Below are 19,255 nucleotides of genomic sequence, written 5' to 3'. Positions count from 1 at the left end.
ATCCGTCAATAAATATCACAAATTACTTTTTATTTTCCTCCTATTCACTTCCTTCTTCTCTCATTCTCTTTATTTTGTGTTTTCAGAATAATCCTAAATTAATTTATAACAAGATGTATTTAACAAAAAAACTTTATCGATAAAACTACATACGAATTTAAACAAAACATCAATTACCATCAGATTTAAAAATAATAATAATAATAAACAACTGATATCAGCATACTTTTTAAAAAAATAATTACCAACATATTTTACCACAAAATTATCAAAGCCCAAAAGGAAAATTGTTGTGCTCATTTTACCAATAAAAATATTTATTAATAGAAAATGCAAGCCACTAACAAATTTTACTAACAAATCAATTTTCGATATTGGTATTACAAATTCTAAATTTTTATCAGATTGTATTGATGGATCAATTATAAACAAATATCTTTATCCGTAACTAGAATTTTAAAATTTAATTAAAAAATTATTTTACAAATAACTTTTTTTATCGTTTGTATTTTAACAATTTCTTACAATAATAATCTTGTATTGTATTGTTGAAAATCGAAGAATATGAAAGTGTTTTCTTGTTTAACATCATAAGAATGAAGAAGAGAGAGAGAAATAAAAGTGAGCATTTTTTATTTTAAGAATATTTGTTTGTTTAATGAGAAGATAAATATAAAAAATAAATATTTGGGTGGTTAATATGAGGTTGTAAAGTGTATTATTTTTGGACAGTAGGAAAAAGTTATAATTTTATATTTTATAAAATATTTTTTCTAGGTATGTGGGAGGGTGTATTTTTACTGCACTTTTTCTTTTAAATTATATAAATGCGTAACTTTTGAAAAAAAACAATATTAAAATTTTATCATACATATTTATGAAAATGTTATTTTTGGTTATAATATTTTTGGAAAATAATTCCTGTAAATATAAAATATGTTGTCAATTAATGTTATTACGAAAAGAATTAAAACCTTGTTATAAATTTTAGTTTTATTGTATGAATATTATATCAAATAAGATGTTGTATGAATATTATATCAAATAAGATGTCCTGAAATTTTTTCTTTTAAGTTTCCTTATATATAATTATAATTTGAATGTATAATTGAGTTATGGGTTATATTTTTTTATAGGTTAAAACGGGTCAATTTGATTCACTTTTTATTTATTAAAAATAGGTCGAGACGAATTAATTCATTTACACAACACGGATTAAAAAATATAATTTGTTTCATAAATAACGGATTGGCAGGTCAATCCGTTTAACCTGTCTTATTTTAGAAAAAAAAAAGTTATCTTCATAATTCCTATGAAATTGTCAACATTCACCTTTCACAATTTAGAATGTCTTCAACAATTTAAACCATTATATAAAATTTATACATATAAAAATGAAACATGTATTGGGCAAATGTTGCAGCCACAAGCATGATTGGTAGAATCTTCCACACATAAAGTACTAATTGACTGTGTTGCAACCCCAAGCCTGCATGTTGCACACCTAAAATATTAATTGATATCAATAACAACAACAAGCCTTTGGTAGCATCTTCCACACATAAACAAAAAAATATTTATTTACGTTTCTATTACATAAGTGTACAAATATAAACATATTATGTATAAATGTTCATATCAAATTCATGATATACAATTTTCACTAACTCGTACAAGTTGTAATATTGTTGACATGAAAATAATAAGGATAGCAAAACTTAAAAAAAAACAAAACAAAAAAAACTAAACTCCTAAAAACAGTAAATGATGGATGAGTTTAAAGTCTCAATTCAAATAGACCGAACGGGTTACGAATGTATTCTTACTTTGAACACCTCAATTTAGACATATAAACATGTAAATTTAGACATATAAACATATAAGTAATTATTAAGACATTTATATTCTACAAAACTATACAAAAACTTACATTCAACAATGAACAGTAAAACAAGGTCTTATGCAATTTTTTGTCAATTTTTCTATATCATAATTTTCAAACATGATTAATTATATTTTTTTCACATCATTTTTTTTAATTAATTTTAACACCAACCACTAAAAAAAATATGTTTATTATCTATGCCAAAATTTCGTAGGTAATGTATAAATTTCATAGATAACTCGATATTACCTACGAATAAAATTTTGTAGGTAAACTGTTGGTAGATAATTTTATCTATGAAAAATATGTTCGTAGATAAATTACCTACGAAAGTTATCTACACAATCCTGGCGTGGGAATTACATACGAAATTTGGGCGTGGGAAAAATATTTGTTTTATCTACGAAGCATTTCGTAGGTAAATGACCTACGAACTTACCTACCAGATTTGTCATAGATAACTTATTTATGAAAGTTTTTGTAGGTACACTATGAAAAACTGTGTATGTAAATGACCTACGAAATATTTCGTAGGTAAGTTACCTACGAAATATTTCATAGGTAATTTACATACGCAAATTTTCATAGATAACTGTAAAACATATAATAAAATTGAATTTTGTAACAATCCATACAATTTTCTCTGGAACATATATACCTTGTATTTTAAAATGTATACATAACCAAAAACAACACCTTCAAATATAACAATAATTTTTATAGAGGTTCCAATAATATTCATATCATCACATCAAAACAAGTCAAACAATATCCATCATCACATCAAAACAATATTAAGATACAATTACAAAGTAAAACAAGAAATAAATAAAATTTGGTAGATTATTTTTCCTAGATAATACCCGAATTTCTTGTTGTTAACACTTTTTAGTAATATCAATCTTTTATTTGAAATCATTGATTTGAGTTTACATATTATCAAACTCGATGAACCATTCTATTAGTTAAAAGAATAAATTATAATACTTTAATTTTTGTGTCATATAATTTCGAAATACTAGTTAACTCAAATTTAGTTTTAGAATCAGCTAACTTTACATATTAATATCAAAATTGTTTGTCATTGTATGAATTAATTTAATTACTTAACGTAGGAAGTAATGTTCTTTACAGAGTAAGTTATATTATTCACATTTTTTCTTGAAAGGTCCATATTTGTATTATCCTAATAAATTGTATTGAATGAGGGTTGATTTTTTTACCGCATTTAATGAGTATTGATTTAAACAATTTAATTCCAGGTTTTTCGTTAGAAACTCACGACAACTGTCATAAATATTAATTTTATATTATGTCCAAAATTTCCTGTTATGCACGGGTTTCTTACTTTAGAACAACAATATTGGATTTTGGTAAAATCACGTTTTAGAAAAAGAAAAAAAAAAGGCATGATATAAAATTATTATTTATGAAATTTGTGGTAAGTTTCTGATAAAAAACGTGGGATTCTAAATTTTCTAAAAAGTTTGGATTTTGGCGAAATCGTGTTTTAGAAAATATAGATCCAATAGCATATAGCAAATTGATTACTAGTTCCCATTAGTAAATTTTATGAGAGAGTTTTTATAATATATTTTTCTCATAAAGAAAATTAATAATTTTCTTCATACATTTTTTTTCACTATTTAATGAAATTTACGTGGGTGGTATTTATTTAATGTGCATTGCACGAGTTTCATAAAATAATTAATAATATTTCATCACCAATATTCTTTCCGTTAAATAGAAAAAATTATCACACAACTTATTATTAAACTTTTGAAAAATAACTTTATATTTATAAGTTAAAAGTAATCATACTTCATTTTCTTAACTATAATCTCTTACGTAAAATAAAAATTTAAAATATCCCACAGCTATTATTAATTTTTGCGAAATTAATTTTATACAGAATCATAAGAATACGTTTATTGAAAGAAATAACTTAATTTTGTTTTGGTACGCTTAACTAAAATTTGTAAAAGTTTGGTAAAAAAAGGTTTCAATTATTGGAGCGTCCATGAAGATTGAAATTTGTGCCCATGTAAATAGAAGTGCAGGTTCAACTAATACAAGAAGTAGCACCCTGTGACGTTGAAAGTTAGAAGAGAGTTTTAGCTTTGATTCTAAAGAAGTCTGATGTATATTTTATAAAAAACAAACAATTATTTCAACACATGGAAAGTATAAAAGCCATTCTTCATTTTTAGTTCATGGAATGGTTTTGCATTGGATTGTACTTTGCTTAAGGAAAACAAATAATTTTAATCAAAGATAAACAAATAATTCCTAGGCCTCACAGTAGTTATTGTTAGATATTCTTAGCTCTCTCTCAATCAATTAGTACGGATCTCACAGTTGTCTGAAGGACAGGGACAAATTGATTTTACAAACGTGTGAGTTATTGAACAACTTACTTACAAAAGCTAACCAAACAATATTGACCATTAGTTTCACCTTCCCTTCCCTTTTCAATTTACTTTTATATTTCCTTTGCCACTCACCCTTTTATAGCCATGCCACAGATCGCACTTGTACTCACACTGCACCAACTTCACACCGGAGCCTTTGGGATCTGAGCAATGTAAGCCCCTTTTTCAACCACACTTTTTTTTTTCTCTGTCTCTTCTCTATATCATATACCTCCTTTCATCTTCTACATAGTATATATTAGTATGTTTCAGTTAGAAGAATGTGAAATAATACTGTAATTAACTGCAGAATTGTGTCTATTATGGATTCCATTGAAGTAAACTTCAGCATGCAAAGCCACACAGAGGCAAAACAAGGTGTTCACACGTATGTTGCTCAGTGGCCAATTTCGTCTCTAGCATGGTCGATGCGTCGCGACAAAAGCCCTCGCCTTGCCATTGGTAGTTACTTGGAGGATTACACCAACAAGGTTGAACTTGTCCACTTCAACTGCGACACCTTCAATTTCAGCACCGACCCTCGTCTGGTGTTTGACCACCCTTATGCACCCACCAACATCATGTTCTTTCCCTCCGAGGATGACACCAACCCAGACCTCATTGCCACCTCAGGCGACAACCTTAGATTGTGGGAAATCCACGAAGACCACATTCAACTCAAGTCCCCGCTGATCGGTAACAAAGTCAGTGACCACTCCGCAATTACCTCGTTTGATTGGGCCGTGTTTGACACTCGCCTCATAGCCACTTCTAGCGTGGACACCACATGCACCATCTGGGACATCGAGAGGGAAGTCATGAAGGCACAGCTAGTGGCACATGACAAAGAAGTGTACGACATTTCGTGGGGCGGGTTCAATGTGTTTGCTTCCGTGTCGGGCGATGGTTCTGTGAGGGTGTTTGACTTACGAGACAAGGAGAAATCTACCATAATTTATGAAAACCCTGTGCAGGATTGTCCCCTGCTGCGATTGGAATGGAACAAGAGTGATCCAAGATTTATGGCCACAGTGGGATTGGACAGCAACAAGGTGGTGATATTGGATATCAGGCTTCCGACAACACCGTTTATGGAGTTGAGTAAACATCGAACATGTGTGAATGCGATGTCATGGTCCCCTGATTTTGGACGACATTTGTGCTCTGTCGGCGATGATGCAAGAGCCTTCATCTGGGACGTTATGGACTCGAGGTTTCCATCACGGAATGGTTGTGAAGTGGAGCCGGTGATGTGGTACGGTTCACCGGCTGAAATTAATCAGGTCCGTTGGTCCCCGATGCAGGTGGATTGGATTGCGCTTGCTTTCTTCAACAACTTACAACTACTCAAAGTGTAGCTTTTGTTTCATTTATGCGTCGAATGAAACTTGATAATAATGCTGCTACAAAAGCAAAGTTCTGATTTTTGAACATCAATTTTAAACATTTTGTATTCATTTGAGATGAAGGTGTCAAAAGGTTAAATTTTTGAGAAAAAGTCAATAATTTCCAGAATATCACTTATCAAACAGGTGGGGGGAGTTGAGGTGGTTTTAACAAGATTGTAACAGTGTTGTACTTGAAAAGTAATCATCGCGATAAAATTGCTTAAAATAAAGATTTTTCTTAAATGAAAAGCTAAAATGTAATGTTGTGCAATATGATAATCATCTTAAAAAGTTATCGAAAAATAAATACTTTTGATAAATTAGCAATATGATTTTTTTACATTATCAACATATACCTATTAAATTTTAGTTAGGAATTTTAAATACAACTTTTGTATTCAAAGATATATCTATCTATTTGATATAAAATGTAATCAAAATACAATCTTTTATATTTGCAAATATTATTTTTAGTTTTAAATAAGCATTTATTTGGGGAAATAAACATATTAAATCCTAATTCTAGTTTTATAAATAATAAATAATAAGTAATGAGATAGTGAAGATATATTTTGTTAATCTTTTTAGCTAGCAGTATTGTTTTGTTAATGTATTGGAATCAGTGGAAAGTCCAAAAACATTGATTAAAAATAAGGCGAGAAAGAGTGGGTCAAAATTCGGAGGAAGTCCCATATCAGCTCTGCACTTTCTCCGTCAGAGAAAATCTCTGTTCTGTGAATTGCAATCGGAGAGAGCTAAGGTCCCTTCTCGAACATGGCAATGACAATACACGGTAACTGGTCTCTATTGCAACTTTCTTCTCTCTGGAATTCTCTTTATTACTCTAATTAGGTCGCAATTACTTTCGCTTCCTCTACGCATTGTTGCAACAAAATTTTCCACAACAAACGGATAAAACTAGACTCGTTTACAATTTGCTTAGGGTTATGAATGGTAGATTTCCATAGCGATACATTTATTGGGGTTTCGTGTGATTCTGGTTGGAATGGGGGTTAGGGCATACCAAGACAGTATCTTCACAAAGAGAAACGATGGTTAATAAAATTTTTCAAAGAGCTCGGAATTCAACATAAAATTTTAACAGTACAGGAGTCCGGGCTGTAACTAAATTGGGAATTTATTGCTTATAAAAATCATTCATTGATGACTTTTCCTTTGCAATATTGAGTTCAAGTCCAAAGAAGTAAGAATGCAAAACAAAGGGTGCAGAGTAGCTTGGATGGTAAGATTAGAGGTCCAAATTAGTCACCTGCGTGTGTTTGTTTCGCCATCACCCTCAAGGGAATTGGCTCCCCCAAACTGAGGGGAGTGCATTCTTAGAGGATATAACTGTTTATCAATAGTTAGGAGACTCGGGTAGGTATCATACACATATAACAAACTATAAAAAGGTTGTTAAAATCTTCTTTTTTCGGTAACAGTTAAGTTAGAAAAGCTAAATCCCACTCACAGTATATTTATTTTCATTTCGTTTATCCTTTTGGGGATTATATACTGCTGTGGGACGTGGCCAAATTCATGCAGCACTTTTCCAACTAAGGATTGTATTTCTTTCCTTTTTATGTTCCTTCTTCTTTTATTTTATTTTTTTATTTCTCAATTTATACTTTAAATTAATGTACTGACTCTTTCCTGCATCTGATGCTAAAAATGGGTGTTCTGGGACTGTTTTCGTCTTTTCAGTGTAAGTGTAAACTAAACTCTCTTGATTTTGTACCATGATGATTGATTATATTGCAAACTAAGATAAATCAAATTTAAATTTCTTTTTCCTACACTTGCAGCCTTGCTGGGTTGGCTTTTATGTTTTCAGCTAGCATTTTGCTTCAGATACTGGTATGTTTTTCACGATGAGACTGATTGTGTATACCCTATGCCTATTCTGAAATGAACAATCTCTTCTTTTTTTTTCCTTTCACAATTATGTTTCCTCCAATTTTGGTTTGATCAATTTTGAGGTCTTTAATTTGTTTTTTGATTATTCTATGTTTGGTTTTGATTGTTACATATTGCTATTGATAACTACATTCTGAAAAAAGAAAGATTGTTGTAGTACGTGTGGATGCATTGGGATGTAATGCTATACATACTGGTCAGGTCCATAATCTATGGGCCAAATTTGGGTTAAACATGAAAAGAAAGATGATGTATTCAAATAGACTTTTTTTATGTGATTGATACACGATCTGATTGAAATGAGTCATCTGATCTGTTGAGAGAGCAAGTGTTAAATATACTCCCATTTACTTTCTATTTGCTGTGGCAGGCATGTGCAATATATAACAATTGGTGGCCCATGTTATCAGGTTAGTTAGAGTCTTTTAAACTGGAAATGTCTTGTGTATTTGTTTAAAAAATTTAATGAGAACATTGCTCCTGCAGCTCTGATGTATGTGCTTGTACCTATGCCTTGCTTATTCTTTGGAGGTGGATCTACTCAATTTCTAATGAGCCGTGATGGTGGGGGGTAAGTATCTGTTGCCATTTAGAGCTCAGAAGAAAAACTGTATGATTTTATGTAGAAACAATTTCCTTGCGATTGGCTTTTGGGTTACTGGTATTTTGTTGTATATCTGTATGCAATGCAATTGGTGCTGCTCTTGTTTTTATAACCTTTGTTGAACTCAATATGAATGCTTGGACAGTTATATTTACATATTATTTGTTTCACCGGTAAATGTAACACCCGCTATTGTGTTGCAGTTGGATAGATGCAGCAAAATTTTTGACTGGAGCATCAGCCGTTGGGAGCATAGCCATTCCTATAATCCTCAGGCATGCACATATGATTGAGACAGGGGCAATGCTCATTGAGCTTGTATCGTTCTTCATATTTATATGCACCGTTTTATGTTTCCACCAAGCCAACCTTGATGATGATTGGTAAATAGAATATTCCACAATGCTCTGACATCCTGCTAGTCATTAGGGTTCGTAACCATAAAAGGGAAACCGGATAGTGAGACTTACCACAAACATTGGAAAAGAAATGTATGTTCAAACCTCTGTAAAGCTCTGCCGCAATTTCGTTTTTGTCACTTTGTATTCTTGATATAGTAAGTTATTTGTGATAATTCTTATTCGTGGAGAACACATGACATTTGACTTTCTTGGTTTCTTTATTGTTCATAGGGTGTGTATATCGTTCATGTAAAACATCATTTTGTTAACACTATATATATGCTTTTTCTCGCTCATGCTCTTGAGTTGAGACATACAGATAAACCTATCTTTGTGGTCACATGATTCCGTTTTATTGTGATCTGTTATCCTACATAGCAATGTTTCATAATTTCTGATAAATTAGGCTGAGTGAAAAGTTTAAGTTAAACCAATTAAATATGAAGGGGGAATCACGGGTCCATAAAGAAATGAAGTGTTTGCTGCTGTGTTTGGGTGTGGTAAGAGACATTAACTGTGGCGAGGGTAGCGTTGTGGCGCGGTCCACAATTTTACAGATGGTTTTATTCTACAAAGAAATAGTTCTCTGTTTTCGGGACTCGAAAAACTTAGTGCAGGACGACGACCACTTTGATAGTAACTTTTTAATATATCAGTAGAACCATTGTCATTGTTTGAATATTGATATTTTAATTCATTATTTTTTATTTATTTTTAATTTATTACTCTTATTATCTTTAAATATTATATAATATTATTAAAATAAATAATTGAAAGGTGATTGAAATGATAAGTTAAAAATAAATAAAAGTAATTGATCAAAATATCTTTATTCTACTTTAAATCTTATATTTATAGTGAATTCAAAATTGCTTTTTTAACAAGTTAATTTTTATAAACTTCATAGAAGTCAGAATGTTCCAACTGCAATGATTTGGCGTTTCCCAAAACACGAGTTTTCTGTAATAATAAATAGGCTTAAATATCTTCTTGTCCTCATTTTTGCAGTATTTGTTGTGAATAGTCTTCATTTTGACAGAATGTTTAAAATGGTCTTCATTTTCACAATTCGTGTTTTATTTGGTCATTTTCTGTAACACACCACAGCGTTATAGGTGTGGTAATTAGATATGTGGGGTTAAACAAGTGAGCTAGGGTTTTGGTAAGAAATGTTTGGGCAGTTGGTGAGTTTTGACAATCTTGTTCCTCCATTCCCAATTGGTGTTGCTGCAATCTTCTTCTTCCTGCAATCCCATTATATAGGTATGTTACGGTCCCAATTTTCTTCCTTTACCTCTGGTTGTAATCGTTGGAGGCAATCGTGTTGTATCACTTCGTGCACTGTTGGTGGTTCAACGAGAAATGGATTAACCCCAATTTGTAGCTGCGGAGAGACGACAACTTTAAGGATGACAAGAAATCCAAAGAATATTGGTAGAAAATTTTGGGTAAAATCTGTTTTTATTTTTCTGTTAATAATAAATTGGTTTTAATTTTTGATTTATTGATTTACAGAGTGGTGGTTCCAATAATGTGGGCTACAACTTTTTCAAATGGTGGTGTTGATGAAAAGATGTCATCATCATGACACAAATGAGACAGATTAATGATTTTAAAGTCCAATCTATTTTGTACTATTGTTAAATGAAGAAATGAATTAGTTTGATTATGTTGATATTAGTCCCAACATGTTCAAAATGACATCTTAATCTGAGCATTGAAGTAAGTGAGATTGATCTAAGCTTGGGAAAAATTAAATTGATATAAGTCTGGAAGAAGTTAAATTCATAACATTAATTCATCATCATCAAAATGCATTACATCAATGTTTGGCAAAAGTGAAATTGAACGAAGTTTAAGGAAAGTCCAAATGCAGTATAATACTTGACTCTCCACTTCATTCCGAGCTCAAGAAAGACGAAGATGAAGAAATTTTCCTAATTGCAAAATTTACCCTAAATTGAAAAATTAACGTTAATTAGCCACCTGTATAGTACACGTAACACACTATAACATAAATCGTGACACCTGTACAATTCTCCGTTAATGATTTAAACGACGTTACAGAAAAGGACTAAATAAAACACGAATTACGAAATGAGGACCATTTTAAACATTCGGTAAAAATGAGAACCATTTTAAACCTTTTGTCAAAATGAGGATCATCCGTAACAAACACTACGAAAATGAGGACCAAAAAGGTATTTAAGCCTAATAAATAAGATGGTATAATTAGTCGCAACGTACCCAATTTCGTCCCAATGTGTCTAAATGATACCCGCTTTTAACTTTGCATCTACTTAGTACCTAAATTAGTTAATTTGCATCAATGTGGTCCATCCCGTTAAGTTTTCAGAAACGCCGTTAACAAATCAGTGATGTGGCATTGCAGAACGGATACGTGTCAATGAAAATAAATGTACAGTGGCAATTTGTGGATAACGTGTCATGCCCTATTTGAATTGATTGTCCCCATTGAAAAAACCCTAATTTCCCATTCTCATTTTCATCTTCTTCTTCATTTTTTTGTCGGGAAGCTGATTTGTTGCACGGGTAAGGTGGCGAGTGAAGTGGAAAATGTCGCATGGTTTTAGTCATTTATGGTCGTCTTGTTCGTGTAGGTCACATAACCACAGCGTTTCTTCTCCGGGTTCTGTATCTAGGTCGTGGGTGGAATACCACATCTTCTTCATATTGGCATAACCTATCTCCTTGAGAATACCCAAAACACCATTAAATTAAACCACGCACAACATTCAACCACTAACCCTAAACCCCACCATCCCAACAACAAATAATGCAATCAACGACAAAAACAAATGGTTTGTGCACCTGCAATCCCAAATAGATGCCAATTTGATGTCAATTACACCTTCAATTTTGTCCACAACACATGAAATGGCCCAAATTTCGTAAATCCAACCTACAGAAAACCCTATTCTATTCTGTTCCCAGTTTGTGTCTTTTTTTTCTTTTCAATTTCCTCTTACATTGCACTGTTCCACATCACACACTACTCTCATGCCACGTCATAACATTTTTTTCTCACTTAACTGGTCAACTCAGTCAAACGTTATCTTATTTAACGGAGTTAACGAAAAGGGACCACATTGATGCAAATTAACTAATTTGGGGACTAAGTAGATGCAAAGTTAAAAGCGGGTACCATTTAGACACATTGGGACGAAACTGGGTACGTTGCGACTAATTATACCAAATAAGATCTATAATGTTGATAAAATATTTAATATTATTTGTGATAACGATTAAATTATTTTATAAGAATTAATTTTAAGAATATTTAGATTTTTTAGTATTTTATTTTCTTTCTTGTGTAAATTAAATTTTAATTATTTTCTCACGTACTGTTTAAATTTTAGTATTACTCATTTAAACTATTTATTAAATAATTTATCATACTAGCTTCTTGTACCAATATTAGATTTAGAATTTATTTTTATTTATTTTATCAATTTGGACAATTTCATTGTAAAGTATTTTTCACAAATGTCAATTATAAAATTGTATCATTATGATCATTTGTGTTTACTTTTGTCATTGAATTTTCCATCCTCTATACGGTGGACTTTTTATGCTCTCCATTAAAGTATTTCTTGAATGTTTCAATAATAATATTCTTACTTAATGCTTTTTATTAATTTAAAATTAAAAAATAATATTACAAAATTTAATTTAATATTTAATCGAATTAAAAAAACACATTTTTAAAAATTTATAATTTAAAATGAGAAATGAGTATTATAAATCTTGACAGTTAAATCACAATTGAAGTGTTAAAATTAAAAATAAAAATATACATGTTTATAAGTAGTCATGTGACCACCAGTTGACTTATAATATTGACCATACGTAGAGTCATACGTTCGAATTAACAATATTCATTTGTTTGAATGTAAATATTATGTTAATTGAAAAGTAAAGGAAAAATATTAATAAAAAATAAGTATTTTTCGAATAGAAAAATAAAAGGAAAGAAAATTATATTTTATTATAAAAAAATCGGCTCTCATAAATAAAAAGTTCAAGGCTCTCATAAATAAAAAGTTAAAGTACCAATAGTTCTATTTATTCATTTTTTTGTCTTTAATCGTTTTAAATAAATAAAAAATATTGCTTTTTTTTGTTCTTTTTACTCCAAAACTAAAATGTAATTTTCTACCAATTCCTTTTCTTAAGCAGAATTAGTCCAAATCTCTTACACAATTTCTCATATTCAAATATTTGTGAATGAAGGTAATGTAATGAAAAAAAAATTACTGATGAGTCATTAAAAAATGGGTTAATAAAAAAAATCTAACTAGCATGAATGACATAAATTAATGACAGAGTGCATTTTAATTTCATGGCATTGTCAAATAAATGCAAAAACAAAAACTGCTCATAAAGAAAGTTTTTCACACGCCTTAATAAGCAGGATAGCTATGAAAGTAGAGAGTAATTTCATCTTATTTCATTTAGATTCACACTGTTTTCTTTTTTACTCTTCCCTAATTTTTTTTTCTAATATACATTCTACCTCCACTCTCATCTATTTACATAAAAAAAAAACAGGTTTTAGCCAATTAAAAAAATCAGTTAAATATATTAAATTTTACTAATATTTTAATTTTCTCCTAAAATATTATTTTCATAAAACAAATTGTGTATATTACTACACAGCCAAATATCATACATTATTTAAAATTAGTTTGTTTTCAAAAATATGTTATTACCTATATATTTGAATATTATATACGCACATTTTGTTATGAAATATCACTTTTTTATTTTTTAAAAAGTATTATTTTGCCTACTAGAGTGGTATTATTTGTGTATTTTGATTTAACTGGTGGCGACTTATAAAATGGTGCAGTGCTGTGAACAATGAACATTCGCAGACGAGTCGTAGTAGAAAAAAAATGATCTGACGATGATTTCCACACGTTAATAGACACACTGAATTCAATTCATACCATATTTGAAGTCCAATTCTTGAAGTCCTCACACTCACTTTCCTTGTCCCGTCTTCAATTACTCTCTCACTCTCATTTCCCCTCTAATTTCAAACAATCATCAACCACACTCGTTTTCGTTGATTTTTTTTTTTGAGAAAACCCATATAAAATATATATACATTTATATTATTTTATACCCAAATCCTACCACTTCAAGTCAAGAACATACATGTCTCTCAAATATAATTCACATGCTCAATTCAAAGAGGTTATTCCAACGGTTAAAATTTTGGGAACCTAAAGCAAATTTAGAAAATGAAATATTTTATTTAAAATTTATTTTTTGAATTTTTTTATACAAAATAATTTATTAAATTGTCATAATTAGTTTTATTTAATATTTTTTTTCTTATAGATAATAAGGCTACTTTATATAATCTTTCTTGAAAATTATTCATCTTAAATAAATAAGTTTTTATTATGTTTAGTTATGAAAAATTCCTCTCAGATACAACTTGCATGAATTGTTGACATTATTCTATAAGTTATATATGTATTTGAAAAAAAAAATTCTTTTTATATAATTAAGAAGGTTAATTGCTTTATCATTTTTCAAACCTATAATTTCTCTTAAAATCTTTAATTCTTAAGATAAATCAAATTCATCAATATCCAAAAAGTTATTATATTTTAAAGATTTTTCAAGGTTTAAGCATTTTTATTTAGAAAAAGGTAATCTAGTGACTTTAATTTTTTAACACTAAATCAAAAATCAAAAATATCTTCATATATTTTAAATTATTCAAATCTACTTTGAAGTATAGTAATTGGTTACAAAAAGTAATAAATTATAAATGACGCTTGAAAAGATATTACAATTTCATTCTTAACATTTTCATCAAATTGTTTCTTTCTGCATCTAATAAGTTTTTCACGGAACTTAGGTTATATATTCATTTAAAAAGCAATCTTCTTGGTAGAAATCAATGTATTTTCAAATCCATTTTCACTATCTTTTTCAAAGAAGACCTTTTACACGTTCAATAGCTTCAACAATGCATATATCTTTTGATTATAAATTCTTACTCAATAAACAAAGACTAAACCCTAATATAATTAATAGTTTTGTAGAAAAATTACAGTTTCTCATCAAAATATATGCAAAAAACCTATCAAAACTAAGGATGGACAAAAAATCCAATTTTTATGATCCAATCCATTTAATATTCATTCTATTAATAATCCAATCCATTTAAAATCCATTTTATTGGATCTGGATATCAATCTAATCTACATTTTATATATTTTATGGATTGGATATCCATTCTCGAAATTTAGATTTTCAAAATGGATAATTCAAAATATCCAATCCAAAATTTCACTTTATATTTTTTGTTAGGTTGGGCTAAAGGTTGAGACGGACTAGCCCAAATTTAGTCATATTTGATTAAGTTGGCGTGACCCTATACAAAATTTGGCCGAATTAGGCCAAATTCTGTCAAGTTGGTCCCGATCGAAATTTGACCCAGTTGGTCCTGGACAAAATTTGGATGTATTCGGCCAAATCTGTCAAATTCTTTGGTGTCAGCCCTATGGACACAAATTTGGATCCAAAATGGATATGAATTAGATTTTTGATAGGCCTGACACTATAGAATTTGGCAGATTTTTTGTTGAGGCCAACAAGGCAAAATTTCAGCATGGGATGAACTTGGATGACTTTCGAATGAATTTCGGTCGGGGACGACGTGACCAAATTTGGGCTAAGGTCGACTCAACAAAATTTCAGGCGAGATCGACTTGATTGGATTCGATTGAATTTTGGCCAGGGTCAATTTTGCCTAATATGACCAAATTTTGGCCAGAGCTGACTTGGCCAAATATGACCACATTTGAGTCAGGGCTTAATCTGTCAAATTTCGGTCATGGTTGACTCTACTAAATTCGTCAGCCGAGACCGACTTGACTGAATATGGCCAATTTTCGATCACAGCCGACTTAGTTGAATATAGTCAAATTTCGTTCGGGACTTAGTCGATCGAATACGACTAAATTTGGGCAAGTGCCGACTTAACCAAATTTTGCCCAAATTTTGGTCATGACCAACTCGACTGAATTTGGCCAAATTTAGGTTAGGACCGACTCACCTAAATATGATCAAATTTCGGTCGCGATCGACTTTGTCGAATACGACCAAATTCAAGCCAGGACCAACTCGGTCAAATTTTGGTCGAGGCCAACATGACCGGAACCGACTCGACTGAATTCAGCCGAATTTCGGTCGTGGCCGACTCAATTGAGTTGAGTATGGCCAAATTTTGATCGTAACCGACTCATTTGAATACAGCCAAATTTCACCCTAGGCTGTCTTAGCCAAACACGACCAAATTTTGGTCAGGGCCGACTCGGCCAAATCTTAATAGGGGCCAACTCGATTGACGACCAAATTTTGACTGGAGCCAACTAGGCTAAATACAGCCAAATTTTGGTCGCGGTTGTCTCGGCCGAATACGGTCAAATTTTGTTTAGGTCGACTCAGCCTAATGCAGTCAAATTTGGGTCGGGGTGAACTCAACCGAATACTTCCAAATTTTGTCTAGGACTAGTTGAGCCAAATTTCGATCGAGATCGACTTGAAAAAATTTGGCCAAATTTTGTATAGGGTCACGCCAACTCAATCAAATATGACTAAATTTGGACTAGTCGGTCTCAACTTTTAGCCTAACCTAACCAAAAATATAAACTGAAAATTTGGATTGGATATTTTGGATTATCCATTTTGAAAATCTAGATTTCGAGTATGAATATCCAATTCATAAAATATATATAAGATTGATATCCATATTCAATAAAATGGATTGAATTTTTAATAAAATATATATTAAATGGATTAGTTCATAGAAAAAATAGATTGGATTATAAAAAATGAATTTTTTGCCACCCTTGATTAGAATTTTGTGACACATCTCTTTGCATATTGAATGTCAGAACAGAAAACCAATAAAAAAATATTGTCTACCAACATCTAAACACTTTGCTAAAATCATTCTTATAATGATAGCAGACATCTGCAAAAGTTTCAAATTACTGTTGTTGCATAAGGTTAGCTTTCCTATTTCCGGTAAAACAATGTCCTTTCTCTTCCTCCTTCCAATCAATAAGAAACTATTATCTGAAGAAGGATAAACAACAAAGAAGAACCTTAGTTCTACTGGAACCAGTAAACAAAAACACCATTATTTTATGAAAGATTCAAGTATTCCAGTGCAATAATGTGATATGTGCGACTTGGGACGTGAGACGTGGAAGGTGAGACATGAGTGCGATAGGTGGGACGTGGGACGTAGGACGTGAGACTTAGGACGTGGGATTTGAGACGTAGGGGACATGAGACGACGTGGAACATGAAACATGAGAAGACATGAAACGTGAGACGTGGGATGTGCGACGTGAGCCGTGAGACGAGAGACGTGGGACGTGAAACGTGATATGTGAGATATGATACATGGGACGTGAGACGTGAGATATGATATGTGGGACGTGGGACGTGAGACTTGAGACGTGAGAGACATGGGACGTGGGATGAGGAATGTGGGACGTGAGAGACGTGCAACAAGAGACATCGAACGTGAGACATGAGACGTGAGACGTGAGACGTGGGACGACGTGAAACTTGAGACATGAGACGACGTGGAACGTGAGACGTAAGACGTAAGACGTGAGATGTGGGACGTAGGACATGCGACGTGAGGTGTGAGACGAGAGACGAGAGACGTGAGACGTTAGACGTTAGACGTGAGACGTGAGACGAGAGGCGATAGACGTGAGACGTCGGATGTGAGACGTGGGACTTGAAACGTGGAACGTGAGATATAGGACGTGAGACGTCGGATGTGAGACGTGGGACTTGAAACGTGGAACGTGAGATATAGGACGTGAGACGTGAGATATGATACGTGGAACGTGAGACTTGAGACGTGCGACGTCGGACGTGAGACAAGAGACGTGAAACATGAGACGTGATACGACGTGGGACATGAGACTGAGCCGTGAGACGTAAAACGTGAAACGTGGTACATGGAACGCGCGACGTGATACGTGGAACGTGAGACATGCGACATGAGTTATGAGTTATGAGATGAGAGACGTGAGACATGAGACGTGAAACATGAGACGTGAGACGTGAGACTTGAGACCTGGAACGTGGGTCGTGAAACGTGAGACATGAGACTTGAGACTTGAGACGTGGTACATGGGACATGGGACATAGGACGCAGAACGTGAGATGGGGGACATGGGACGTGAGACATGAGACATGAAACGTGAAACGTTGGACGTGGGACGTTAGACGTCATACGTGGGACGTGAAACGTGGAACATGAGACGTAGAACATGAGACATGAGACGTGAGACGTGAGACGTGAGACATGAGACAATGTGAGACGTGAGAGACGTGAGACATGAGAGACCTGCAACGTGTGACGTGGGACGTGGGACGTGAAACGTGAAACGTGAGACGACGTGGAACGTGAGACCTAAGACGACGTGGGACATGCGACGTAAGCCGAGAGACATGAGACGTGAGACGAGAGACATGAGACGTAAAACGTGTGACGTGAAACGTGGAATATGAAATTTGAGACGTGGAACGTGAGACGTGGAACATGAGACATGAGACATGATGCTTGGGACGTGAGACGCGAAACGTGAAACATGAGACGTGAGGGGTGAGAGACGTGAGACATGAAACGTGAGACGTGAGACGTGAGACTTGAAACGTGGGACGTGAAACATGTAACATGGGACGTGGGACGTGGAACGTGGAACGTGAGACGTGAGACGTGAGAAATGACACGTAGGACGTGAGAAACGTGAGAAATGACACGTGAGACGTGAGACATGAGAGACGTGGGACGTGGTACGTGGGACGATGGACGTGAAACGTGAGACGTGGGACATGGGACGTGGGTTGTTGGACCTAGAACGTGGGACGTGGGTTGTTAGGCATGAAACGTCGAATGTGGGACGTGGGATGTGAAACGTGAGACATGAGAGACGTGCGACGTGCGACCTGCGATGTGCGACGTCCTTAAACACTAAACCTTGAAATTTATATTCATAAACTTTAAACCTTACAATTTAATTGCAAATTTTATAAGTTTAATAAAAGAATTGTTAATGTATCCATAAATTTGTACTAACAAATTTAAATTATATTCTTGTAAAAAAATGTACTAATAAAAAGAGATTAAATACATACAAAAGTGAAAGAATAAAAATATGAGGGTAAAAGTAATAATTAATGTTTATTTAACACATAAAAATAAAAATTATGAGGATAATAACAATAATTTATATTTATTGAACTCTTAATTGAGCGGAAGGAAGCAGAGGATGATGATCTGACAAGTTAAACTAAGAATGAGCAAAAAATCTAATTTTCATGATCCAATCCATATTTGCTATGATCCAATCCATTTAATATTCATTTATTAAATATCTAATCCATTTTATTGGATTTGGATATCAATCTGATCTACATTTTATATATTTTATGGATTGTATATCCATACTCTAAATCTAGATTTTCAAAATGGATAATCCAAAATATCTAATCCAAATTTTTAGTTTTTATTTTTGGTTAGGTTAGGCTAAAGGTTGAGACGGACTAGTCCAAATTTAGTCGTATTTGAT

At 32.5% G+C, this 19,255-nt stretch overlaps 2 protein-coding genes across 3 annotated transcripts; both read left to right on the top strand.

Moving 5' to 3' along the window:
• The first annotated feature begins 4,408 nt into the window (after positions 1-4,408).
• On the top strand, positions 4,409-5,819 carry LOC114163179 (WD repeat-containing protein LWD2-like). Its single transcript, XM_028047320.1, has 2 exons — positions 4,409-4,469; positions 4,607-5,819. Exon 2 carries the CDS (start codon positions 4,620-4,622, stop codon positions 5,652-5,654), a length of 1,035 nt encoding a protein of 344 aa, XP_027903121.1. The 5' UTR covers positions 4,409-4,469; positions 4,607-4,619; the 3' UTR covers positions 5,655-5,819.
• A 468-nt stretch (positions 5,820-6,287) lies between these two features.
• Positions 6,288-8,930, top strand: LOC114173081 (vacuolar protein sorting-associated protein 55 homolog). Of its 2 annotated transcripts, none has more exons than XM_028057304.1 (5): positions 6,288-6,477; positions 7,490-7,541; positions 7,972-8,011; positions 8,088-8,172; positions 8,409-8,930. In XM_028057304.1, exons 2-5 carry the CDS (start codon positions 7,509-7,511, stop codon positions 8,590-8,592), a joined length of 342 nt encoding a protein of 113 aa, XP_027913105.1. In that variant the 5' UTR covers positions 6,288-6,477; positions 7,490-7,508; the 3' UTR covers positions 8,593-8,930. The 2 variants fall into 2 exon arrangements, with proteins under 2 accessions (XP_027913105.1, XP_027913113.1); XM_028057312.1 differs by lacking the exon at positions 6,288-6,477 and adding an exon at positions 6,496-7,389.
• The last annotated feature ends 10,325 nt before the right edge of the window (positions 8,931-19,255 follow it).

Source organism: Vigna unguiculata, chromosome 1 (assembly GCF_004118075.2).
Source record: "Vigna unguiculata cultivar IT97K-499-35 chromosome 1, ASM411807v1, whole genome shotgun sequence".
In the NCBI taxonomy this organism is placed as follows: domain Eukaryota; kingdom Viridiplantae; phylum Streptophyta; class Magnoliopsida; order Fabales; family Fabaceae; genus Vigna; species Vigna unguiculata.
This window is presented reverse-complemented; position numbering and strand designations above follow the sequence as displayed.

Bases quoted from the DNA above. Each gene is read 5' to 3' on its own strand.
- LOC114173081 (XM_028057304.1), top strand. From the start codon at position 7,509: ATGTTTTCAGCTAGCATTTTGCTTCAGATACTG. The intron at 8,012-8,087 runs GTTAGTTAGAGT...TTGCTCCTGCAG, and splicing joins TTGGTGGCCCATGTTATCAG to CTCTGATGTATGTGCTTGTA. The intron at 8,173-8,408 runs GTAAGTATCTGT...ATTGTGTTGCAG, and splicing joins ATGAGCCGTGATGGTGGGGG to TTGGATAGATGCAGCAAAAT.
- LOC114163179 (XM_028047320.1), top strand. From the start codon at position 4,620: ATGGATTCCATTGAAGTAAACTTCAGCATGCAAAGCCACACAGAGGCA.